General features: G+C 38.1%; 1 protein-coding gene across 1 annotated transcript in view; it reads right to left on the bottom strand.

Annotated features, from left to right (window-relative positions):
- LOC103241501 (ceruloplasmin-like) overlaps positions 1-24,847 on the bottom strand; it is a 52,212-nt gene extending 27,365 nt beyond the window's left edge. The window contains exons 1-11 of the mRNA XM_008008754.3: positions 24,693-24,847; positions 23,648-23,883; positions 21,694-21,906; positions 19,844-20,014; positions 18,917-19,159; positions 15,785-15,956; positions 6,020-6,150; positions 5,020-5,160; positions 4,553-4,764; positions 2,743-2,893; positions 1,458-1,670 (exon numbers count right to left, since the gene is read on the bottom strand). Of these exons, the coding sequence (XP_008006945.3) occupies positions 1,458-1,670; positions 2,743-2,893; positions 4,553-4,764; positions 5,020-5,160; positions 6,020-6,150; positions 15,785-15,956; positions 18,917-19,159; positions 19,844-20,014; positions 21,694-21,906; positions 23,648-23,883; positions 24,693-24,847 (2,038 nt within the window). The remainder of the gene's footprint in view (positions 1-1,457; positions 1,671-2,742; positions 2,894-4,552; positions 4,765-5,019; positions 5,161-6,019; positions 6,151-15,784; positions 15,957-18,916; positions 19,160-19,843; positions 20,015-21,693; positions 21,907-23,647; positions 23,884-24,692) is intronic.
- Positions 24,848-26,448: the final 1,601 nt, after the last annotated feature.

Genomic DNA, 26,448 nt, shown 5'->3' with positions numbered 1-26,448 from the left:
CCATGTTTGACATATAGTGTACATGTCTCCACTTGTTTGCTACAGTTGATATGCCTTGGAAAAGAGAATGAGACAAGGTAGTTTTTAAATCCAGAAAAACACCTGCATGGGAGAGGTGAGGAAGGACTGGGGCAGGAAAAAGAAATAACTTGTCCCTGAATGAGCATGCAGGTACATCTCTAACAAAGAGGAGGGGAGAAAAGCACCAGAGAAAGATCTCTCTCTTTTTTTTCTTTTTTTTTTTTGAGACCGAGTCTTGCTCTGTCGACCAGGCTGGAGTGCAGTGGTGCGATCTCTCACTGTAAGCTCCACCTCCTGGGATCACACCATTCTCCTGCCTCAGCCTCCCGACTAACTGGGACTACAGGCGCCCGCCACTACGCCCAGCTAAGTTTTTTGTATTTTTAGTAGAGATGAGGTTTCACTGTGTTAGGCAGGATGGTCTCGATCTCCTGACTTCATGATCCACCTCGTCTCGGCATCCCAAAGTGCTGGGATTACAGGCGTGAGCCACCGCACCCGGCCAAAGGTCTCTTTCTTTTCCCCTCCAATTACTCTGAATCACAAAGTAATTTGTTTGATTGAAAAGTAAAATTTTAAATGTTGAAATGAAGAAAATGTAGTCAAATGAATATCTGGCATCACAAAGAGTCAAGATACCAATTCATGGTATTTACACAGTAGTTTATCATATAGCCTGGTTTTGGTTGGTATCAGTCATTTTTGACCAGGATAGATGGATTTTGGGGGACAGGTGTAAAGGACAAGGGTTGATCTACTGGATTAAAGAAGGAACTCGCATTTATTGAAAGTCTAACATATGGCAGGCACTTTACTATACTTTACCTATCTCATTGATCATTGTCTATTCCTTTTTGCAAATTACAAGTTTTTACAATTCCTATTTTACAAATGAGGAAATGAGGTTCAGAAAGAAGGCTGGTTTCCTTTGATCCCCACACAGTTCTTTGATACGGGGTGCCTTCTTAAAAAAAAATGTTGCCAGCAAGGATCAATCTCACTGAAGCTAAAACATTGATCTAGAGAGCAAAGCAAGTAAGGAGGATAGAAAGAGGAAGGCACAAGGCAGCAGGGTAAGGTCGAAGCAGGAGGAAGGCCTGGGAAACAAATGGACCGAAGAGTAAGAAATGCAGAAGACAACAGAATGAAAATGAGTTTAAAGGGTTTAAAACATCTGCATCATGTTTGAAGAGCATTGGGATGGTTTAAAGCCTAAAGAACTAGGAAGAGGACCTGAAAAAACTGAGGGGATTTATGTGTACAGGAAAATGAGACACGAAGGCTCTTATAAATGAAATGGAGCAGGGCAAAGGTTTCTCAAGCATTGTTTGCATCAGTTCAATCTTTTTTTTCTGTACAAAATATTCAGTGCATATAAAGATAGTGCTTCTGCATACTTTAATGTTTCAGGCTGAATGAAAAGACCCACTGCTCACCTATAGAATCAGGTGTCATCAAAAGTGTCTGAGAAGTATGAGGAAACACAGGTATTGTGTCCTTTCTTGCTCCTAAAGAAGTGAAGGTATTTCCTGAAAAATATATCCCGTGTAAATCTTCCACTGATCCTACACTAAAAACGTGCCACAAAACGTTGTCTCCTAAGCACATATCCAATCCAGGCAGATTTCCATACATGTATCCATTTATGGCTGTAAGGCATTTGTAACAAAGGAAAGAGTATTTAATGTACTGGTACTTGATATCTTTTGAAACCCAGCAAAGTATTAATCATGAAGCAGCTCATTCATGTAAAAAAAGCAAAACAATTTTTTCAACTTTCCTCTCCTCTATTGTTATTTAATCACTTCATGGGGGCTAAAAATGACATTATAGAATTAGAGAATGACAGAATTCCATGATACTCTCACTGGGTTATTCCAGTCAAGCCCTTCCTTTTAGAGTTGAGGAAACCAAGGCCAGAGAAGTGGTTACTTGTCCAATGTCATATGGCTAATAAACTAAAATGTTAAGACCAAAGTCCAAGTCTCCAGATTCTGGATCAACCCTTTTCCCACTGCACTGTACAGTCTTCAAAAACCAACAACCAACCAACCAGCCACCTACCAACCCACCCAACCAGCTCAACAAACACCCTACTCCACCCACTCTTCGAATTTGGCAATAGAGAAGTACGTGACTTTTCACATTTAGCTATAGATAAAATATATTGCACCAAGAAGGTGTTGGTAAATATTTGGTAAGTTAAATTCAAAATAATCACCCTAGAAGATGATATTCTTCTTAGGAAATGATATTTATTTATTATGTATATATATATATATATATTTTTTTTTTTGAGATGGAGTTTTGCTCTTGTTACCCAGGCTGGAGGGCAATGGCAAGATCTCATATCATTGCAACCTCTGCTTCCTGGGTTCAAGCGATTCTCCTGCCTCAGCCTCCCAAGTAGCTGGGATTACAGGCATGCGCCACCACTCCCGGCTAATTTTTGTATTTTTAGTAGAGATGGGGTTTCACCATGTTGGCCAGGCTTGTCTCAAACTCCTGACCTCAGGTGATCCACCAACCTCGGCCTCTCAAAGTGCTGGGATTACAGGTGTGAGCCACCGCCCCTGACTGGGAAATGATATTTAAAGGAAACATAAGTGTATTAGCCAACTGTTGTGGGGAAAACCTAAGTCCATTTTAATCCATAGTTCTTTAGGCAAAATAAAATTCAGTGTTTAATGCATTTATCTTGTAAGTTAAATTGTTTCTTACAGTACATCTTATTTGAGGCTTGGAAGTCTGGATCCTCTTTATCTATGTTTTCAGGCTCTGTGATAAATGTTCTGATATTTTCCTCCAAGAGATCACTTTCATTTTCATCAAATATTGTGGCAAGTAGGTAAAACTCTTTGTCTACTCCTTTCTGTGGAAGAGAATAGAAAAAGGAATAGACATGAAGTATAGACGGTCCATATTCAAATCTAGCCAAATGGTTGATCTGCATACAGTGTTTCCCACACAAGGAGATTGTGTACTTGTGAAAAATTTGATCAATGGACTTCCTGATTTTGGATAGTCCATAGAAAGGCACAACTCCCAGTGAATGAATTATCACAGAACTAAGAAGCTGGGAGAAATCTCTGTGACTTTTTTAATATAAAGTGTTTACTCCAGAGATTCTTATATCTAAACTTCATAAACTAAACCATAAGATGTTTATAGTGGCTTTTAACATAATGTACTCTATGGAAAGTAAGTTAAATAAATAGTTTCAATTCTAGAAAGTCTGAATTTTTAGGGTTTTTGAACAAATTTAATATAAACATGTTACTAGATTAAATGTAAAAATTATATGTGTTATAAAATGATGACACTATAAATATGACTCATTATATAGATAAATATAAATATATATTTATAATTTTGAATAAGATATACATTGTTATATATGTATGGATTTATAAAGCTTTGTTACCTATACTTTTTATATAAATGTAGAAAAGAACTAGATATTAGTTCACTTCTGAGTGAGAAAAAAGGGAAATTCATTTAACTAACATTTATTGAGCACATATTATATGCCCAAGAGGAGCTGTGGTTATTAATAAAAAATTAATAAAATCTTGTTTATACTTTCTAGAAACTTTCTAGAAAACCTTGTGTATACTTCCACTAGAAACAGCCTAGTGGAAGAAACAGGCCAATGGAAACAATTGCATGGATAAATATGCTAATAGAAACATACCTAAGGGACTATGGTAACCTGCAGGAGCTTCAACTGACATTAGTCAGGAAACATTGTCCAAAGGAAGGTACTCTCAGTCTGAGTTTCAAAAATGTCTCCCACTTTTGGCAGATAAAACAGTGAGGAAAGGCCATTCCAGATGGAGAGAAGAGGGGAAAATCAGAGAGGTCAAATAATCTTCCTTACTCAGGGCCTAAGGAGCTAATTCCACCATAATGCAGAATTCTACTTTGCCATTTAGAAGCAGCTAATTCTGCAGTGTAGGGGTGGGAGGGGACATAAATCTGAGGGAATTGTCAGGATCTGATGTGTTTGTTTCTGAGTCAACAAATTGTGGGGAGATTTTGTTTCAGGAGTGTTATAACCAGATTCCTTAGGGAGGGATGTGGACTAGCTGTACTAAAGCAAGATAAGAGTGGAGACGGAAGTTAAGAATGAAAGGAATTCAGAAAGAGATGATAGTGCCTAAAATAATGCAGAGGTATTGGAGACTTAGTGATAAATGTGTATGTGAGACAGAAGGAGTTGACGAAAGTCCAAGGTTTGGTGATATTATTAACTAAGGCATAGAGCAGAGGAAGAAAAGAGGCTGATTTAGGAAAGGGAGGGGCGGTAAAGGTCTGCCCAAAAGGATGAGATGTCTGTGGGACATGCCAGGGTGCATGTTTATTGGGCAGAACCAGGTGTTTAGTTGAGGAAAGAATAGAATTGGGAGACATCAGTACACAGAAGTTGAAGCTGCTGATTCCTCTGGCCCTGAGACATTGTCATTCCTCTGCAGTTCTGTCTCAGGCACCTTTCACCAAGGGTTACCTGGCCATATGCCTCAGGACTCACCTGTTTGCCATCCTCTCCAAGACTTCCATTTCTACATACAAGGAGAGGCCCCAGAAGGCCACTGTTGATGTTTCTTTTCTCATTTACTGAAGAGTAATAGAACCAGGTCAAGCAGATGGGATCTGTGGAGGTGGGACCCACATCTTTTGGAACTTCCCATGTATAGACAAATGTTGTGCCAGGATTTACATGTGAAGAGGGTGGAGGGGTACCTAACAAGAAATAAACATTTATAGAATATAACCTAAAACCATAAGTACACTAGTCTAGGCTGTGAGATCTCTGAGAGCAAGAACAGATCTTTCTCTTTGGGTGACAGTTGAATAGGAACTAAAGTAATAACTCTGCCACAATAACTATGCAGAGCTGTTACACTGTGACAGGTAGGCTGCACAATAGGAGTTATATTTCTTGCTGGCATTATATGGCGGTATGGCTCACTTGGACCTCCCTTGAGCTCTACTTACTTTCTCCAGGTGTTTTGTAGAATGAGCCCTCTTTGCTCTTGTTGTAAAGGAGTCCATGAGGCTGAATGCTGAGTGGTAGGGAAGCGTTGTTATAGAAAGTGATTTTGATGGTCTGTCCCACCTCTGCCTTAATAACAGGGCCTAGAAACCAACAGAGTTAGTAATTAATTGTCAAGCTGTGTTACTTGAGTAAAGTTCTTTTAGGAAGAAATTAAAGGGATGATGCCATGAACCCAGAAATGGGTGCAACTGCAAGAAGACTAGATGATTCAAGGTCTTATAAAGTCACTTTGGATCAAAGATATTACATATTACATGAAGATTAGTCTCTTTGGATTTATAGGAACAAAGAATGTAGTTAAAATCACGGTGGGCTGGGCTCAGTGGCTCATGCTTGTAATCCCAGCAATTTGGAAGGCCGAGATGGGCGGATGGCTTGAGCCCAGGAGTTCGAGACCAGCCTGGGCAACATGTTGAAACCCGGTCTCTACAAAAAATACAAAAATTAGCTGGGTGTGGTGATGTGTGTCTGTGGTCCCAGCTACTTGAAAGACTGAAGCACGAGAATTGCTTGAATCTGAGAGGAGAGATTACAGTGAGCTGAGATTGTGCCATTGCACTCCAGCCTGGGCAAAAGAGTGAGACCCTGTCTCAAGAAAACAAAACAAAAACATCACAAAAATTAGCTGAGTATGATGGTGCGTTCCTGTAGTCCCAGCTATTCCAGAGGCTGAGATGAGAGGATCATTTGAGCCTGAGAGGCAAAGGTTGCAGTAAACAGAGGTCACACCACAGCGCTCCACCCTGGGCAACAGAGCAAGACCGTCTCAAATAAAATAAAATAAAATAAAATAAAAGTCATTGTGTGAATTGATGTATTATTTTCATAAGGATATAATATTATCGCTAAAATCTCTAACTGGGTTGATGAATACTATTTTGATTGCAGAATATTTATAAATAATGTTTATAACCCCACAAGCTATGAACAGAATTTTACCAAGGATTCCAAGGTGTTCTTCTCTTGCCTTCTGTGTTTGGAAGGAAGCATCTGTATATTCACGGTAAACCAGTTTTTTGTAAGTTCCTCCAATTCTGGTTGGACTTCGTTCAAAAAATAACTGGGATTTACTGTGCAGAGAAGGTAGATACACAAAGAACTTTTATATTTACAGTTATCATGTGAAAAGATAGAAAGAATCCAAACACATCTGTTTAAAATATTTGTAATTTATTTCTGATTATAAAAGTAATGCATGCTCATTATCCAAAATTTGAAAAAGAAAGAAAAATACAACAAAGAAAACAGAAATCTCTGTAATCCCACCATCTATATGTTACCACAGTCAATATTTTATGTAAATATCCTTTCAGTCTTTTATCTATGCACATATATATATAATTATCTATATGTATTTACCTACTCATTTGTCTGAAAACTTTCTTTTGGAATAAAAATTAAAAAGATATGATATCTGACTTTTTTTCAGGCAGGTAATAACAAATATTGCTATTAAAACAACTATTTGCAGAGATGCTATATTAAAAAGATAGATGTTATTATTTTTAAAATTATTATAATAAAAAGGAGCCTCTGAGAAGAAGTATTTCCCAACAATGAAGTGGTAACTTGCTGTGCCAAAACATCATAGAATTTTACAGCCAGGAGGATCAAGCAAAATGAATCTATTAATTCATACTTATTTTAGTCGATATAAAATGAGAGTAAGCCCTAAATCTAAATCAAGTTTTTTGCTCTAAGCCCAGTTATCTTTCTGATATTTAATAACAAAATTTCCATTACACAGATTGAGTAATTTATTGATAAGCTTAAAATGTAAGAAAAGGACTAAAGGCACCCAGCACTCACATTCACAAAGAAGGACCAAAATACTGAGTAGATAATCACAAGTTGAATAGAGCATCGAAGAGAGAACACTGGAATTCGGCAGAAAAGTGTCAAAGAACATCTGAGACACAGAAGGAAAGGGAAGCAAGGCAGCTGTCACTGCTCAGATTGGCTGGGAGCCAGGAGAGGCTCCCCAGTGTGGGAAAAAGAAAAGTGAGAGATCTTCAGCAGTCCATACTTCGACCATGGATTCTTGCAATCCTAGCCACAGGAGAGCCCCTCAGCCCTTGCAGGCTGTGAGACTAGTAGAGAGAGTGGCTTGGAGTTGATACAATGGCATCATTCCAGAGAGGGAGTTCATGCTGGGTCCCATGTAACCCCCGAGACCCAAGTAGCTATAGCATGGCACCATTTTGAGCTCCCAGCCCCCACCAGACTGTATCCTGCCCCAGGGCCCAACAGCCCCTGTATCTCCACATCCCTAGAACCCCACTGAAAGTCCCCTGTGTCCACTCAGATGGCTAAAGCACAGTGACACTAGCTGGATCCAGTAGAGTGGCCGGGTCCCCAGCACTCTAGCCCATATGTTCTACACTGTGGGGGATGGGCTGTGCAGTGCACCAGGGAGGCTACCCCAGAACAAGGTGAGCTGTGCATACCCTCTCCAGAGCCTGAGAGCCACCTGCCTGGAGTGACTGCCACTGATAGCAAACATTGCCCTTTCAGCAGCAGAGCTACTACACACCTGAATGCACCTTTGGTGGACATGAAACCAGCCCATCTAGATGCTGTCGTGGAGTCTGAGGACAGGCACACCTGCCCACTGCTGCTTCCACCCAAGTGTGCCATCTTGGGTACTGGGATCGACTTCCCCTGCCTGCCACAGCTGTTCCTCATGTGCACTATCAGGGGACCTGAAGACTGTCTTGCCCCACCTGCTGTTGGCACCCAGGCATGCCATCTAGGGACCTGAGGGTGAGTCTGCCCACTCTGCTGGTGCCCACACACATTAACTGGGAACCTAGGGATTGACCCATCCTATTCACCACAGTCTACACTCATGCACATCATCGAGGGCCTGAGAACAGGCCTACTATGCTTGATGCCACCTCTGCCATTGCCCACATGTGCTGTCCAGGGACCTGGGGATCGATCCGCCCTGCCTGCCATCACCAGCATCTATGCACTTCTTCTGGGGACCTGCCTGGCCTGCCAGAGCCCACAAGTGTTATCGAGGCCTGAGGATCAACCTTCTCCACCAACCACCGCTGAATGTGTACACTACTTCCAGGGTATGAGGACAGGTCTGCCCAACCTGCTGCCATCACCACTGCTAGCACCCACTTGCATGTACCACCTGGGGCTCTAGGGAATGACCTGCTCAGACTGTTGCTTCCACCACTGGCACTTATGCATGTCCCCTGGGGGCCTGAGGGTTGGCCTGCTACCACTCCTGCCATCACCAACACCGTACATGCCACCCAGGGACCCAAAGATATGCCCAAATCACCATTGCCACTGCTGACACCTAAGAAAGCCACTTGGAGGACCAATAATTAGCCTGTCTGGATCCTCTAACACCAGTGCCCATGTATACTGCTGGGCCCCAGGGATGGGAAGACTCAGCCTGCTGCCACCACCACTGGGGCCCAAGAACTGTCCCATCAGGCATCCCCATCCCCAGCAAAACCACAGCCTCCACTAAAAACCACAGCATAAGCCACCAAGGAACTCACAAGCACCACTGATGCTGATTACAGCTGAAGAAATCGTACAGAAACCAGATGACTGCACGCAGCAGAATCAAAGTTCAAATATCCTACCTAATCCACACTATAAAGACATCTAAAGAGAAAGTCTTTTCCTACAAAAGCCAACCCTCATCCCCCCAAAATGGAAAGAAGTGCAGATATTAATGTAAAACACAAGAAGCAAGAAAAAGCAAGGAAACATGACACTTCCAAAAGAACACAATGATTCTCCAGCAACAGATTGCAATGAAAAAGAAATCTATGGAATGCCAAAAAAAAAATCAAAATAACAATATTGAAGCTCAGCGAGATACAACAGAACACAGATAAGCAATACAAAGAAATCAGAAAAAAATTCATGATCTGAATAAGAAATTCAACAGAGATACAACTTTTAAAATCCAAAAAGAAATCCTAGAACTGAAGAATTTTTTAAAAATTAAAAATATGATCTAGAGCTTCAACAATAGACTTGAAAAACTAATTTTTGAACTTAAGGGCTGGTATTTTGAAACAACCCAGTCAGACCAAAAAAAAAAAAAAAAAGAGAGAGAGAGAGAGAGAGAAAGAAATGAAGAATTAAAAAGAATGAAAAAAGCATATGTGACATATGAGTGACATAAAGCTACCAAATATTCAAATGTTGGGTAATCCAGAAGGAGAAGAAATTGACAAAGACATAGAAAACCTATTCAACAAAATAATAGCTGAGGACTGGGCATAGTAACTCATGTCTATAATCCCACACTTTGGGAGGTTGGGAAAATCGCTTGAGGCCAGGAGTTTGAGACTAGACAAGGCAAGGTAGTAAGACTCTATCTCTACAGAGCATTTGAAAAATTAACTGGGTGTGGTGGCATGTGCCTAGAGACCTAGCTACTTGGGAGACTGAGAGATTGAGGTGGAAGGATCACTTGAACCAAAGAGTTTGAGGCAGCAGTGAGCTGTGATCATGCAACTGCCCTCCAACTTGGGTGACAGAGCAGGACTCCGTCTAAAAAAAGAAAGAAAAAATGTTGTTTTCATTCCTTGTTGAAACACACACACACACACACAACACACACACACTGTTAATGCAAAATAATAATAACAAGCTGAAAAGTTCCAAAGTCTTACAACTTAGACATTCAGGTCAGGAAACACAAGGATCCCCAAATAGATCAACTTGAAAAGGCCTTCTCTAAGACACATTAGAGTCAAGAGTCAAAAACAAAGAAAGAAAAAAGAGAATTCTAAAAACAGCAAGAGAAAAGCATCAAGTCTCGTATAAGGGCGCGGTGGCTCAAGCCTGTAATCCCAGCACTTTGGGAGGCTGAGACAGGCGGATCACGAGCTCAGGAGATCGAGACCATCCTGGCTAACACGGTGAAACCCAGTCTCTACTAAAAAATACAAAAAACTAGCCGGGCGTGGTGGCGGTGCCTGTAGTCCCAGCTACTCGGGAGGCTGAGGCAGGAGAATGGCGTAAACCCGGGAGGCGGAGCTTGCAGTGAGCTGAGATCCGGCAACTGCACTCCAGCCTGGGTGACAGAGCCAGACTCCGTCTCAAAAAAAAAAAAAAAAAGAAATCCCCATCAGACTAACAGCAGATTTCTCAGCAGAATTCTTACAGGCCAAAACAGCATGAGATGATATACTCAAAACACTGAAAGAAGAAGAAGAAGAAAAAAGAGTCAACAAAGAGTACTATACTCAGCAAAGCTGTTTTTCAAAAATGAAGGAGAAATAAAATCTTTCCCAGACAAGCAAAAACTGAGGAAATCCATCACCATTAGACAGGCCCTATAAGAAATGCTTAAGGGAGTACTATATCTGGAAGCAATAGGATAATATCTACCATCCTGAAAACATAAAACTCATTGGCACAGCAAACACACAAATGAGAAAGACAAAGGACTCAAGGACTACAGAAAACCACCAAACTGAAATTATAAACATTAAGAGAGAAACAGAAGGGAAAAGGATACATGAAATGACCAGAAAACAATTACCAAAATGACAGGAATAAGTTCTTGCCTATCAATAATAACTTTGAATATAAATGAATTAAATTCCCCAATCAAAAGATGTAGACTGGCTGAATGAATTTTTAAATGACCCAAATATATGCTACCTACAAGAAACTCACTTCACTTGTAAAGACACATAAAGACTAAACCCGAAGGGATGAAAAAAGATATTCCACAGAAACAAAAACCAAAAGTGAGTAGAAGTAGCTATCCTTATATCAGATAAAACAGATTTTAAGTCAAAAATGTAAAAAGAGACAAAATCATTTTATAATGATAACAGGATCAATTCAGTGAGGGAATGTAACAAGTCTAAATATATATGCCCAACACCAGAGCACCCAGATACACAACGTAAATATTATTAGAGCTAAAGGGAGAGATAAACTCTAACACAATAATAGTTGGGGACTTCAACTCCCCATTCTCAGCATTGGGCCAATCATCTAGACAGAAAATCAACAAAGAAACATTAGATTTAAACTATACTTTGGACCAAATGGACCTAACAGATACTTACAAAACATTTTAACCACTAGCTGCAGAACACACATTCTTTTCATCAGCACATGGAAAATTCTTCAGGGTAGACCATATCATGGGCCACAAAGTATTTCAACAAATTTCTAAACATTGAAATCATATCATTGTATAATAGAATAAAGCTAGAAATCAAGAGGAACTTTAGAAACTGTACAAATACATTGAAATTAAACAACATGATCCTGCGTGATCACTGGGTCAATGAAGAAATTAAGAAAGAAATTTAAAAATTTATTGAAACAAATCAAAATGGAAATGCAACATAACAAATCCTCTAAGATTCAGCAAAAGCAGTGCTAAGAGAGAATTTTATAGCAATAGATGCCTACATTAAAAAAGTTGAAAAAGGCTGGGTGTGGTGGCTCACGCCTGTAATCCCAGCACTTTGTGAGACGAGGGTGGGAGGATCACTTGAGGTCAGGAGTTCAAGACCAGCATGACCAACATGGTGAAACCCTGTCTCTACTAAAAATACAATAATTAGCTGGGTGTGGTGGTGGGTGCCTGTAATCCCAGATACTTGGGAGGCCGAGGCAGGAGAATCACTTGAACCAGGGAGGTGAAGGTTATAGTGAGCTGAGATCATGCCACTGATCTCTAGCCTGAATGACAGTACGAGACTCTGTTTCAAAAAAAAAAAAAGTAGAAAGATCTCAAGTAAACATCCTAATGATGCACCTCAATGAACTAGAAAAGCAAGATAAACCAAACCCCAAATTAGCAGAAGGAAAGAAATGATAAAGGTCAGATCAGAACTCAGTTAAAAAGAGACTAAAAAAAAAATACGAAGGATCAACTAAATGAAAAGTCAGTTTAAAAAAAAGGTAAGCAAAATAGATAAACCACTAGCTAGACTAACCAAGAGAAAAGAGAGAAGACACAAATAAACAGAATTAGAAATACAAAAGTAGACATTACAACTGATAACATAGAAATACAGAGGATCATTAGAGATTATTATGAACAACTGTACAATAACAAACAGAAAAACCTAGAGGAAATGGATAAGTTCCTGGACACAGACAACCTACTAAGATTGAACCAGGAAGAAACAGAAAACCTGAACACTCCAATATTTAGTGATGAGATTGAATCAGTAATAAAATATCCCCCAAGAAAGAAAAGCCCAGGACTGGATGGCTTTACTGACAAATTCTACTAAACTTATGAAGAAGAATTAATATCAATTCTTCTCAAACTATTTCAGAAAATTGAAGAGGAGGGAATTCTTCCTGACTCATTCTGCAAGGTCACCATTACCTTAATACCAAAATTAGACAAGTACACAACAAAAAAAGAAAACTACTTATCTCTGATGAATATAGATGAAAAAATCCTCAACAAGATACTTGGAAACCAAATCCAACAAATATCAAAAAGATAATACACCATGATCAAGTGGTTTTTTTTTTTCCCCCAGGGATGCAAGGATGTTTCAACATATGCAAATCAATCAATGTGATATATTACATTAACAGAATAAAGGACAAAAACCATACAATCATATTAGTAGGTACAGAAAAGGTGTTTGATAAAATTCAACATCCTTTCGTGACAAAAACTCTCAACAAATCAGGCATAGGAGGTACACTCTCAACATAATAAAGGCTATATATGACAATCCCACTGCTAACATATTGAATGGAGAAAACCAGAAAGCCTTTCCTCCAAGAACCGGAACAAGACAAGGATGCCCACTTTTACCATTCCTATTTGACATAGTATTGGAAGTCCTACCCAGAGCAGTCAAGCAAGAGAAAGAAATAAAAGGTATTCAAATTAGAAAAGGGGAAGTCAAATTGTTCTTTTTGCAGATGACATGATCTTATATATAGAAAAATCTAAAGACACTACCAAATAACTCTTAGAATTGATAAATGAATTCAGTAAAGTTGCAGCATACGAAATCAACATACAAAGATCAGTAGTGTTTCTATATACCAATAACACAGTAGCTGAAGAAGAAATCAAGACAACACTCCCATTCACAATAGTTACAAAACAAAAACCAAACCACACAAAAAACCTAAGAATAAATTTAACCAAAGAGATGAAAGATGTTTACAAGGAAAATCACAAAACACTGATGAAAGAAATTAAAGAGGACACAAAAAGTGGAAAGACACCCATGCTCATGGATCAAAATTAATTTTGTTAAAACGACTATTACACCAAAAGCAATCTACAGATTTAAGGCAACCCTATAAAATACCAATAACATTATTCACAAAAATAGAAAAAAAAAATCCTATAGGCCAACGACACATAGGCCAATGAAAAAGAGTAGAAAACCCAATGACATATAGGCCAATGAAAAAGAACAGAGAACCCAATGACATGTAGGCCTATGAAAAAGAATAAGAGAACCCAGAAAGAAATAAGTCCACATATTTACAGCCAACTAACCTTCTTAAAAAAAAAAAAGTGCCAAGAACATAGAATATACACTCGGGAAAGGACACCTTCTTCAATAAGTGGTGCTGGGAAAACAGGATATCCATATGCAGAGGAATGAAATTAGAGGCCATATCTCATCACATGCAAAAAATCAACTCAAAAGGGATTAAATACTTACATGTAAGACCCAAATATAAAAACTGACCAGAAAAACCATGGGAGAAACACTCCAGGACATTGATTTAGGCAAATATTTTATGACTAATACTTCAAAAGCACAGACAACAAAAACAAAAATAGACAATTTCAATTATGTTAAACTAAAATGCTTCTGCACAGCAAAGGAAACAATCAACAGAGTGAAAAGAAAACCCATTGAATGAGAGAAAATATTTGCAAACTATTCATCTGATGAAGGATGAATATCCAGAATATACAAGGAATTCAAAGAGCTTAACAGTAATAATAATAATAATAACAACAATACTAATCTTCCCACTAAAAAGTGGGCAAAGGGTCAAATGAAGAGACATTTCTCAACAGAAGATACACGAGCAGCCAACAGATATATGAAAAAATATTCAGCATTACTCTTCATCAGGGAAAGGCAAATCAAAATCATAATGAGATATCATCTCACCCCAGTTAAGATGGCTGTTATCAAAAATACAAAAAGTAGCAAATGCTGCTGAGATTGTAGAGAAGGAACTCTTACACACTGTTGGTGAGAATGTAAATTAGTGCAGCCATTATGGAACACAGTATGGAGTTTCATCAAAAAACTAAAATTAGAACTATCATATAATCTAGCAATCCAGTACTGGCTATTTATCCAAAGCAAAATAAATCAGTATATCTACACCTCCATGTTTATTGCAGCATTATTCCCAAAAGCCGAGTGTGCATTAACAGGTGAATAGTAAAGAAAATGTAGCATATATACACAATGGAATGCTATTCAGCCATAAAAAGACTGAGACCATGTCATTTGCAGCAACATGGATGTAACTAGGGCACATTATATTAAGCAAAATAAACCAGGCACAGAAAGACAAATATCATATGTCCTCATACATGGGAGCTAGAAAAGTTGATCTTATGGAGGTAGAAAATAGAGTGATGGTTACCAGAGGCTTGGAAGAATGTTTGGGGGTGGTGGTGGGGAGTAATGGATAATGAAGAGAGGTTGGTTAATGGGTACAAACATACAATTAGATAGAAGAAGTATGCCCTAGTGTCCAATAGCTCAGTGGGGTGACTATGGTTAACAACAATATATCGTATATTTCAAAATAGCCACAAGAAAAAAAATTGAAAAGTTTCCACCACAAAGAAATGATGAATGTTTGAGACAATGGATATCCTAAATGCTCTGATTTAGTTATCACATGTTGTATGCACATATCAAAACATCACATGTACCCCCTAAATCTGTACAAATATCATGTATCATTTAAAAACAGTAAAAAAAGAAGGGAAAATGTCTACTTGACATAATATTCTTTGCTTTCTCAAATTCCTATGAGTGAATTAGAGAAAAATAAGTATCATAAAGAAAGTTATTTTCTGGTGGTTTTAGAACTTTGTCTGTTCTAACATGCATCTTCATTCAGTAGCCAGAAGAATTAAATCTGCTGTCGTCCTCAATATGGTAAATATACTTGGCAGTTGGACTATCAGAAAAACTTTTTGCCCACTTTTAAATGCTAATGCCAGAGTAATGTATTTTAGTGTTAGTTTTTGGTTATTAAGACAACAATTGCTAGCATAGTCTTAGGTGTTATTGAGTAAATAATATTTATAGAATATAGTTGAGGGATATCACATTCAATGATTTAATTATGCCTTCAGATCTTAGCAGGAGTGTATAAGTTACACATAAAGAATGTTTTAAAATTTTAATAAAATGTTATTGATGACATTGTCTGCTATGTTGTTAAATGTTTCATAAGTATAAAATAAATCCATTTTAAAGTTTTGTGCTAGGAAAAAGATGAATAGTATATTTTCTTTTACATTGTTGACCAGGCCATTTAGAGAAGAATTTTGTCTAGCAATGCTCCTTAGCTTCAAAATTTTCCAATTATTTTCTTATATTTATTTTGTCAGTATATTTTAATTAGATGCCTAAATCCTTTTTAGAAGGAACTAGATTATGAAATGTTTCAGTTATCTTAATTATTTAACTATAAATATTTTAGCCAGTGAATCATTACCTTCCAGCTGCTGTTAAATTTTTTTTAGTGAAGAAATCTATACCAGATGGAGCATAGTTCCAAAGAATTTCCTTAGCAGCAATATAGTAATGTATAACATGTGTCCCAGTAACGAAGGCTTCTGTTGAAGGTTTCTGGCAATTACTTACTTTGAAAAATGCCTGCATACTCTCTGAAAAACAGTAAACCCAGACAGAAAATGTTATTAAAACATTAAGACAATTTTCTTGGTCAATACATATTTTCAATTTTAGTAAACAATATTGAGACTTCCTATTTCTTTGAGAAATATGATGTATGAAATTTATGGAAAAATTTAAGATGTATGAAACAAGTACAAAAGTCAGGATGCAAAAATGAATATTAAAGGGATATATATTATTAGAGAATAATAACCAGCTTTGGACCAACTCTTATGTGAAGATGGTACCTACATACTGAGAAGAATTTGAGAGTCCAAGAACATCTTCCCTCAGGAATATGAAATTACTACTACTAGTCACTGATGAGTTCATTGGTTTATTCAATTAACTAGTTGGCTGGAAGAAAGAAACTAAAGGCATGAGAAGATCAGTCCTGCGTTTTAGTTTTGGAGCACTGTTGGTAGGAATGTAAATTAATATAGACTTTATGGAAAACAATTTGGCAAAATTTGTTAAAATTAAAAGCCCTGGCAGGCAGTGGGTCACATGTGTAATCTCAGCACTTTTGGAGGCCAAGGCAAGCGGCCTCATTTGAGCCCAGGAGTTTGAGACCAGCCCGGGGCAACATGACAAAACCCCATCTCTACAAAAAACAGAAAAAATCAGCTGGGTGTGATGGTGTGTTCCTGTAATGCCAACTACTCTAGAGGCTAAGGTGGGAAGATTGCTTGAGCCCAGAACATTGAGGTTGCAGTGAGCCATGACTGCACCACTGAACTCCAGCCTGAGCAACAGAACATGACGCAAAAAAAAAAAAAAAAAAAAAAAAAAGGCTCTCTGCCATTATATAGTTTTACTTCTTGAGAGTCATGAGAAATATTTTCACACACATGAAGAGACATATAAAAATGTATTAACTAAGGCCAGGCATGGTGGTTCATGACTGTATTCCCAGCATTTTGGGAGGCCAAGGCAGGCGGATCACCTGAGGTCGAGAGTTCAAGACCAGCCTGACCAATATGGAGAAACCCCATCTCTACTAAAAATACAAAATTAGCCAGGCGTGGTGGCGCATGCCTGTAATCCAGCTACTCGGGAGGCTGAGACAGGAGAATCACTTGAACCTGGGAGGCAGAGGTTGTGGTGAGCTGAGATCGTGCCATTGCACTCCAGTCTGGACAACAAGAGGGAAACTCCATCTCAAAAAATAAAAATATATTAAAAAAAAGTATTAACTATAACATTGTTAATAAACCAAAATAGCAGTAGCAACGTAAGCATCTGTCTGTACGCAAATGGTTAAATAAATTACAGTACAACCAAAATATGTAAAACTATGCAACAGTTAAAAAGAATGAGCTAAATGTATAGGGAATGCATGGAAAGAGACTTCAAGACTTTGATATGAGTGATGAAAACAACAGAATATTATATGCAGTGTGATCTGCTTACATAAAACACAAAACATAGCTATGTGTTTTTTTTCCCTACATATTCATGTTTATGTTGTGTGAAAGTGCATAGTGTACAGGTTTTCAAATACTTACACAAATTGATCACAGTGGCTAAGATGGTGGTGGGGTGGAGTTGGACTAATGGTGTGTCCTTAAAGCAGCTCTCCTGAACTAAACACAAACTCTGATTTATGTGCTAATTTTTTGCGGTGTAAGCACTCCCATTGTGACTAATTTGAAGTTACCAATAATTTAACAGCTGGATTATTTAACTCTCAGCTCTTTTGAGCTGGTGTGAACAGGCTAATGTATGCTGCATTAGACTTCTTTCACTTTTTCTGCCTGCTTTCCTCCACCTATTTTTCTGCCTATTTTCCTCCTTTCCTCCTTCCATTTCTCTCTCTTTTTTTCCTCCTTTCTTTCCTTCCTACCTTTCTTTCCAGCAAAGGTCTATTTATATATTCTTGTCATTACTAAAAAAAAAAAAAAATGGAGTAAATTAAAGAGCAGAAAAGCTTCAGAAGGACGTAGAAAGAGAAGACACACAGGAGAAAGTGATGGGATCCCATCAGCCAACTAGGCTCTGAGGCGTTTTTCACCTGGTCTAGGGCTGACAGTAGTCTTTCTGCAGGGCTGAGGTGGAAAGACTGGCTTGAGGGCATGAGCTGAGAATAAGGTAGATAGGACGTATTTGTGGAGCCGAGTTTACATTTTAATCTGAAAATGATCATCTTTTCTAAGTGACAGCTTTTTATCACTAAATTCAGTCCTTGAGTTATAATAGCCGTGAGTGGTTCTTCTTTTTCTTACACCCCTGGGAGGGATGCAGCACATAGAAAATCCTGATAAATACTTATCATCTAGTTTGAATAATTAATTGAAACATGATACTAACCAAAGTTCGGGACTTACAAAAAGAAAGGTTTTCATCAGAGAAGTAAACTCTATTTTTCTACCAAAAAAATAAAGTTAAATTCCTTAATTTCTAATGAAAATTATGTTTTCTGATTAAAAAATAACACAGAACATTTACATGATCATATATAGAGTTTTGTCATATTCAAGAATAAAAAAGATAAATAACATCATAACTGACCGTTCTGTTATTAAATGGCAAATGTGATTGGAGAGGGAAATAAACAAAAATAAGGAGGTTTACTTGAGTAATCAATTAGAATTATTGGGTTCTGCATAATTTCTTGCTCTGCTTCTCATAGGATTTTGATACTTGTTTCCTCAATTAAAGAAAAAGCTGTAATAATATCTGCTCTGTCTGACACTCAGGGTTTATATTCTCACAATGAATATAAAAGTTTTTGTAAAAACAGCAACCCAATTCTATATATTTAAAAGGATTTATAGTAATCGAGTGAAAAGTTTTCAGGGACCTGGGCTTCATCACTGACTGTTTCCAAAAGGAATCATATCACTTTCTTGGATATCGGTTTCTTCATTTGTAAGGTAAGACATTTGTAATGGGCTATGACCTTGGAAGTTCTCTGACTCTGTGTTACGCAAAACTAATAAATCCCTACCATGTATCTGGCATCCCAGCATCCACACTCCAGTGCCCTTGGCCACCATGAAGGCATCTTCCAGTGAGGAGGGGAAGACCACAATGGTGTCCTTTCTGTGATTCCGAGAGATCAGAGTTTGTCCATGGAGGTAGACGGGGTGTATGTCAGCCTCGCCACCCATGCCAACAAAGTACCACTTGACCCTATCTTCAGCACACATGGTGAGATTGGGCAGATTGCCATAGATGTATCCATTTATTGCTGAAAATAAATGTATATTAATCAATCAGGCATGATAGATCAGTGCAACCTTGTAAAAATTCTATGTATTTCCTCGTTATATTAATACAAACCTCACAATGTCAACATTGTTCTCATACATAATCTACAACATCTGATTTGTGTTTCATGGGAAAGGAGTCCATATGCATTGTGTATGATGAGAAGTGAGCGGAGCACAAAGGTTTAAAGGCAAGAGGAGAAAAAGTCAGCTGAAAGGCAGCAGTGAAAAGGGGAAAAAAAAGAAACTAAGTTCATGAGAGAAGAAAGCAAGGATAAGGGTGACGGATTATGACGACATCATTTCTGAAAAATTCTATATCGGATAAAAACACATATTCATAAAATATTTGGTCAATTATGTCTTTGTTATTCCATATTTTATTACTTAAAGTTACATCTTTCTTAGGTATTTACCATCTATTTATATCAATATAAGACTTCAGAAAACAAATGTTGACCAAACTTTACTTGCTATAGGACTTAGGAAATGAGCAGGCTTTAACTAGTGATTTGCATTTGCATGTCAGTTCAGTATACTCTGAGTGAAACGCTGCAAAATATAAACTCAACTAAATAAACTTGAACAAAGGGAAATGACTGAATACGATCATAGAAGTTAGAATTATAAGATGTTATGTATGAGAAAGATCTTTTTCATCGTACATTGCATGCTCATGCTCTCCTCAAAACCGGGATCACTAGTATTAATTTTGCCAGATTCAGTAAATGCACGAATATTTTCATCACTATACCAGCTTCTGCTTTCATCAGTTGTAGAAAACAGCAGAAAATAAGACCTGTCAATATCTTTTTCAGTGTCTCCATTCAGTGTCCCTGAAACAAAAAACACATTTCTTACTTTTCATATAAACATTAATTAGAACCATTGTTACAGATATAACTAAACTACTTTTACGATCTACAGTTTTGTTAATTGTTAGGGCACATGAAAAAGGTAAATGTTTGGGATGTGGGATGCCAGTTTTTGTAAAGTTTACAACAAACTTTTAAAAGCATATTATTTATATGAAGCCATATTTAAATAATCCATACTCATCTCTACATCAAATCAGTAACTTTCTGCAGTGTCTGCATCTGATGACCATTATCGCATGAGATTGTTCAAAGTCTCAAAATTTGTACTTCCTCAAATGAAGGATAACTCTAGTTCATACCAATTTATTTATTCGTCTATGCTTATATTCAACAAATATTTATTGAACATGTGTAATGTGTTAGGTACTATGGCAAGTTAAGTTCATAAAAGTGAACAAGACAGTTATCTACCCTTGCAGGGCATATAATCAAGGGTGGACGCCATAATTAATAAGATACTATAGTATGTAAAGTTCTATAGTAGGGAAGAGCTCAGTGTTTGGGAGCTGGTTAATTTAATCTTGGGTATGGAAATCTTTTCTGAAGGCAGTAACACCTCAGTTGATATTTGAAGGATGAGAAGTTTGCTGGGGTGTACCTGTAGAGAAGATTACAGGCAGCAATTAAGACAGAAGGAATTTGGACTTTATCGTCAGAACATTCAGCAGTCTTGCCATTATGCAATTGAGTTCCTTGCAAGTTTGAGAAGGGCAAAAAGCTCTTCCAAAGTTGGTTTAAAAAGTTATTTCCCAGCCGGGCGCGGTGGCTCACACCTTTAATCCCAGCCCTTTGGGAGGCCAAGACGGGAGGATCACAAGGTCAGGAATTCAAGACCAGCCTGGCCAATATGGTGAAATCCCGCCTCTACTAAAAGTACAAAAAAAATTGGCTGTGCGTGGTGACATGCGTCTGTATAGGCTGAGGCAGGAAAATTGCTTGAACCCGAGAGGCGGAGCTTGCAGTGAACTGAGATCAAGCCACTGCACACCAGCCTGGGTGATAGAGCAAGACTCTATCTCAAAAAAAAAAGTTATCTCCCAAGCAATGTAATTTGTAGTCATGAAACTATGTGTGTTTGCCATAGGAAACTGCAATTGTTAAAATATTTATTGTGGAGAGCTGTTTGTTCACCTAAAATTTAAACTTTGATTGTCATAGGAAGTTAAATTTGCTCATTAACTTCATAATTAATCTAGTGCTGTCGCTTTGTTGATCTTGTTTTAACGAACCAAATCAGAATTTTCAAAACTCTATATTCCCTTGCAAGTTAGAAACATATCGGTAAAACTTCCTCCTTGCAAGAATTAATAAACTGATGATTCTAACTGATTCACCTTAAAACATAAACACAAAAAGGTGGCAGTAATTTTGAATGAAGATGGCTGAAGTGAAGTTCATTGGGTTTGACTACCATCTAGTGACCAACCTGCATTATTGGTTGAACTGAGGGTTGGAGTTGAGATCGCCATCTAGTGCTCAGAGTCCAAGATGGCGAGTTTCCACTCTTGACTGGAAAACCAAGGTTACGGCAGGAAAATGGGGTGCCTTGGATGGTAAAATTCCTCTAGGAGAGCAGGGGACAGCCTACACATTCTGGTTTACTCTTTTACGGCAATGAGATTTTTCAACAAAGTTACCTCTTTTACAAGTCAGAATTGGTCCAATAAGTCCCGAAGCTACGTCTCTTGCAGTATCTATATGGGAGTGGTAAATCCTTGTCACACAATTACTGTCATTGGGGCCCGGCCCCTGATGTTCTTCTACATACCACTTGTAGGTATATTGTTTCCCTGGCTCCAGATAGTCATCTTCCTTTTCCTGGCCTGTTGTATTATCAGGATAGATGGCACCTGGAAAACATATTCTGCACTGTGGTTACAGTAAATATTGGATAACACTATTTTGAATGTGACTCAGGCTTCCTCCATTAATCTATTTTGCATTTCTCAAAAAGTATGCATTTCTCCCCACCATTTCGCATATTCCTACCTCCCTAAATCCCTTTTAGTTGGCTTCTACCTGAATGCTCAGCTTGGCTGCAGTTTTTGGACTAAATTAGAATGAGGCAGGCAGTATATTAATAGACTATCATCACCTTTACTGATAGATACAACAAATATTTATTTTGCACCTACCATGTGCCTAGATCTCAGATGCAGAGGTAACCTCTGGACTCCCGGGTTGCCCTCCGTATTTTCTTCATTGCCAGTCAGACTTGGGACCCAGGGCATCCAAGGGTGTCCCTGTTACTTCCAAGTAGCCCACTGCAATCTGAAGGTGGCCCATGCCACTACTCTGAACTATTACCTCAGTTCTGACTTTGGACCCTTCTCGCCTTTCATTCTTCTTCTCTGGCTAAAAGGTTGCCTCAGATCCTTACCCCTAGTGACTGGGATCCTGCTAACTATGAATAAAATTCCTTTAGTCAATAAAAAACTTTGAAACATGAGCAGCCTCTGATTCTCTGTTCTTCTTTTGGGACCCTCCTGTTCCACATTGATCATGAAGAAATTATGACTGACTGACTTTTGTACTTTTTTCCTACCCAGCGGCCCATCTGGAACTGGCTCCAGTCATGGTCTGGTTTCCTGAGTCTGTTTCAGTCTAGAGGATTAATTCAAGGCCTGTTTCTAGTTCTTCTTCATGCTTCCCTGAGGGAGTCATCAAACCTCAGTCTAAGTTTCGAAAGTTGATTAAAAAATAAACAAATAAAGCAAACTCTTGTTAACATTTTTCACATTATACGTCTATAACATAGACTATTTTTCTTTTATTTTTTTCATAGAATATATTTAAAGGGCAATAATCATTGCAAGATGGTCATGTAACATGGCAAAATAATAATGACAGATGAATGGAATGGCATATGGGATTTCCACTGCCCTGTATTATCATAGAGCCTCTGTTGGAAAGAGCACATATTCTATAGGTGGTACTCTTATCAACTAAGTTCCAGTTTTCTAAAGAGTTATGACAGGCCTTTTAAAAACCGTACTTCAAACACTGGGAAAAATATCTGTGTTCTACTAAAGACAAGTCCAAACTCTCTTTTCCTAGCTTTCCTTGTTGTCTTCCAAAAACTCACAAAATCCTATTTGTTGACTTTCTCTTCCCTTCCTTTTTTTCAAAATCATGATGTATCTGTGACTATAGTTGTGTAGGAGAGAAGATTCTGTCTGGAGAGTAGTGATTTCTCTTGACACTGATATCTTCCCAGAGGGTGATCCTCATCTACTAGGAAATGGAAATGAGGTGGGGGCAGAACAGGATTTCTGCCAAGCTAACATTTAGCTGTGTTTCCTACAAAACAAAACAAAACAAAACAAAATAAAACGCCTTTTTTTTTTCTTTTCTGGTGATGAAGGGAAAAGTGTTTTATTTCCTAGGAATTGCATAAGGGCTGTCACTCAAGATGAGAAACTGAAAAAGGACTGTTTTGGGGATAAACATTAAATATATGAGAAGTAGAGTCTGCATCCACTCTAAACTCCATGTAGCTCATAATGCTGATCACCTGGCTTTTTCTAATGCAATGTGCTCATACTCTCCATAAGCAAAACTCAGGAATGTCAGGAAAGAGGATCCGCTTACCTTCATTTTCTTTGGAGTAGGTGAGTCCATGAGGATGATAACTATAAGCTCTTGAAGCATTATTTTTTACATGTACATAAATGAAGTCTCCAGTCTCTGCCTTAATCATTGGACCTAAAAATCCCAACCAGGATGGTTTTTCAATGATCCTTTGAAATGTATTATCAGTATATTGAAAATACAACGCCTTTTTATAAACAAAGCTCTTCCTTGCTTGACTTCCTTGTAGAAATTCTCTACAAACAAACAAGAGAGAACTTTAACAAATGTTGATTTTTGTTAAATAAGCAAATAAGAAACGAAGGTTAAATAAGCTAAAATGAGAAGTCAGAAGCTCTACAGCCTAATTTTGGCAGATAAAACCCAGAGACTGGAGAGAATGTGAAGGGAGTCAAAAACAGGTGTAACTGGTGAGAAGAATGTTGAAATACTGAATGGAGAAATCAAATACAAATGTAGTAAGTAAAACATGTGGCATTTTGGTTTAAAAGATATACCAAATTCTTTAAACTGAACTGCGTCTAAGTTTCTAACCCCACTTTAAGGTTACTTTAGCATTTAAATAGTCGATCAATTTCCATGATTTAGGACTGTTTACACATTTAAATGGATTTGTGGATTTGTTGGTAGCATTAAGGTGTTTTCCTCTTAAACTGTGGTAAATCAGAACCCCACTCATGTCCTCTATATTTCCCTCTCTCAATTATCTGAAGAGAAAAATCGAGAAAACAGCTACACACATATCAAAAGGAAAGTGTTGTTTTATACCTTATCATGTGAACAAAATGATAAACAGAATTAGCTATGATCTGCGAAATAACGTGTCAGGAGGACAAGAGCGGCGATCATCCCAGGAAAGAGCAATTTTGGATTTACTACCTCTTTTCCATACCATGTTTAAGCTAAACAAACAATGTGGTTCTAATGGCATATGTGCCCTGCAAGTATCAGTCACGAGAAAGTCTTCATCAGCATTTCATCAATGATCAACAATTACCAACTTTTGCTTCAGATAGTAACTTTTTAAATGCAAAGGATTACTTACAAGTCTTCAGAAAAAGGCTTTCTACTGAGCATGTTTTTACCAGAAGGAGCATAGTTCCAAATGCTTTCTTCAATGCCTATGTAGTAGTGCCTATCTATTGCCCAACCTGGAGAACTAATAAAAAACAGAAAGATCAATGGTAAAAGCGCCTTCATTTTCAAATTTTGAGTCTAGAGAAGCTAACTGAGTAGGGCTTGCCCACCTTTTATAATCCAGGCTTTCTTCTTTCACTTGTGTCTATTTACATACATTATGTATTCATTAGCATATATGTCATTTGCATTCCAAGTGGTTTTGGAATTCATTGTCAGGTGAGGTGAAATGTTGCACAACACACTGGATCGGTAGGTTGCCCATCATCCACTGTCCCTTGATATTGATTATCTGTTCCTAAATTATAGGAATATTCTACTGTCTAGTCTCCAGTCTCCACTTTCTTTCTATTTAGTCCATTCTACATATCATTCCCAGAAAATTCTTGAAATGCTACCTTTATCAAGTTTTACTACTAGATGATAATTGAAAATTTCTTGTCATTTAAGACTTTCATTAAGTTATTCTCAAATTTCTTAGCATTTAAGACTATCCATATAATCTAGGCCCCAATCTGGTATCTCTGATATTCCAGATTTGTCCCCAGAATTCACTTATATGATCCCTTCCCTTTGGGGAGTTTTCTTACTAGGAACACAGTGTGAGGTGGGACAGAATGCAGAAAACCTGGAATCAGACAGCCTGGGTTTGACTCTTAACTCTGTCAGTTATCAGCAATGCGTAATTAGGTAACTTCATTTCTTCGTTTACAAATTGATAGTATTACCTACCCAGTTAGGAAGTCGTGTAAATTCAATGACAGCCATCTTATAGAGGAGCTAGTGGGCACACAAGGAAGCTGATGCATAGGCAACATTTAACAAGTGTTATTTACAGTACTTCCTTTTCCTTCTTGTTATAATGTGTTGTCTGAATTTTTCCCATCTTATTTGTACCCATTTCCCAACCTGATTTTGCCTCCCTCCGCCTCCCTTTTTCTCAGCTAATCCAAACTTTTTTTTTTTTTTTTTTTTTTGAGACGGAATCTCGCTCTGTCGCCCAGGCTGGAGTGCAGTGGCCGGATCTCAGCTCACTGCAAGCTCTGCCTCCCGAGTTTACCCCATTCTCCTGCCTCAGCCTCTCGAGTAGCTGGGACTACAGGTGCCCACCACCTCGCCCGGCTAGTTTTTTGTATTTTTTTTTTTAGTAGAGACGGGGTTTCACCGTGTTAGCCACGATGGTCTCGATCTCCTGACCTCGTGATCCGCCCGTCTCGGCCTCCCAAAGTGCTGGGATTACAGGCTTGAGCCACCGTGCCCGGCCCCAAATTTTTATCATTCTTCAAGGCTCAACTGAAACTTCACCTTCTCAGTGAAGACTTCCCTGACCATTTCAGCTTACAAACATGCCCCTCTCTGAATTCACCAGCTGTAACACAGACTGCCAACCAACCACATCCTGCTTCAGACTGTTGCTTACATTTCCATGTGGTATTTACTTTACTCCAGGAGGTTATAACTCCTATAGATTAGGAAGCATTTATTCTTTTTATTTCCTGGTGCTACCAAGAAATGTTAAATTTAAATGTCAAATTTATTGAACAAACAGAGTGCCTTGACTGAGAATACAATAAGTAAGGAAAGCAGAAGGAGTGTTTATAAGCCATTGATATGATCTGGGTATTATCATGTATTGTAATATCTATTACTATTAGGTATTGTTT

This window comes from Chlorocebus sabaeus, chromosome 15 (genome assembly GCF_047675955.1).
Source record: "Chlorocebus sabaeus isolate Y175 chromosome 15, mChlSab1.0.hap1, whole genome shotgun sequence".
Taxonomy (NCBI): Eukaryota; Metazoa; Chordata; class Mammalia; order Primates; family Cercopithecidae; genus Chlorocebus; species Chlorocebus sabaeus.
This window is presented reverse-complemented; position numbering and strand designations above follow the sequence as displayed.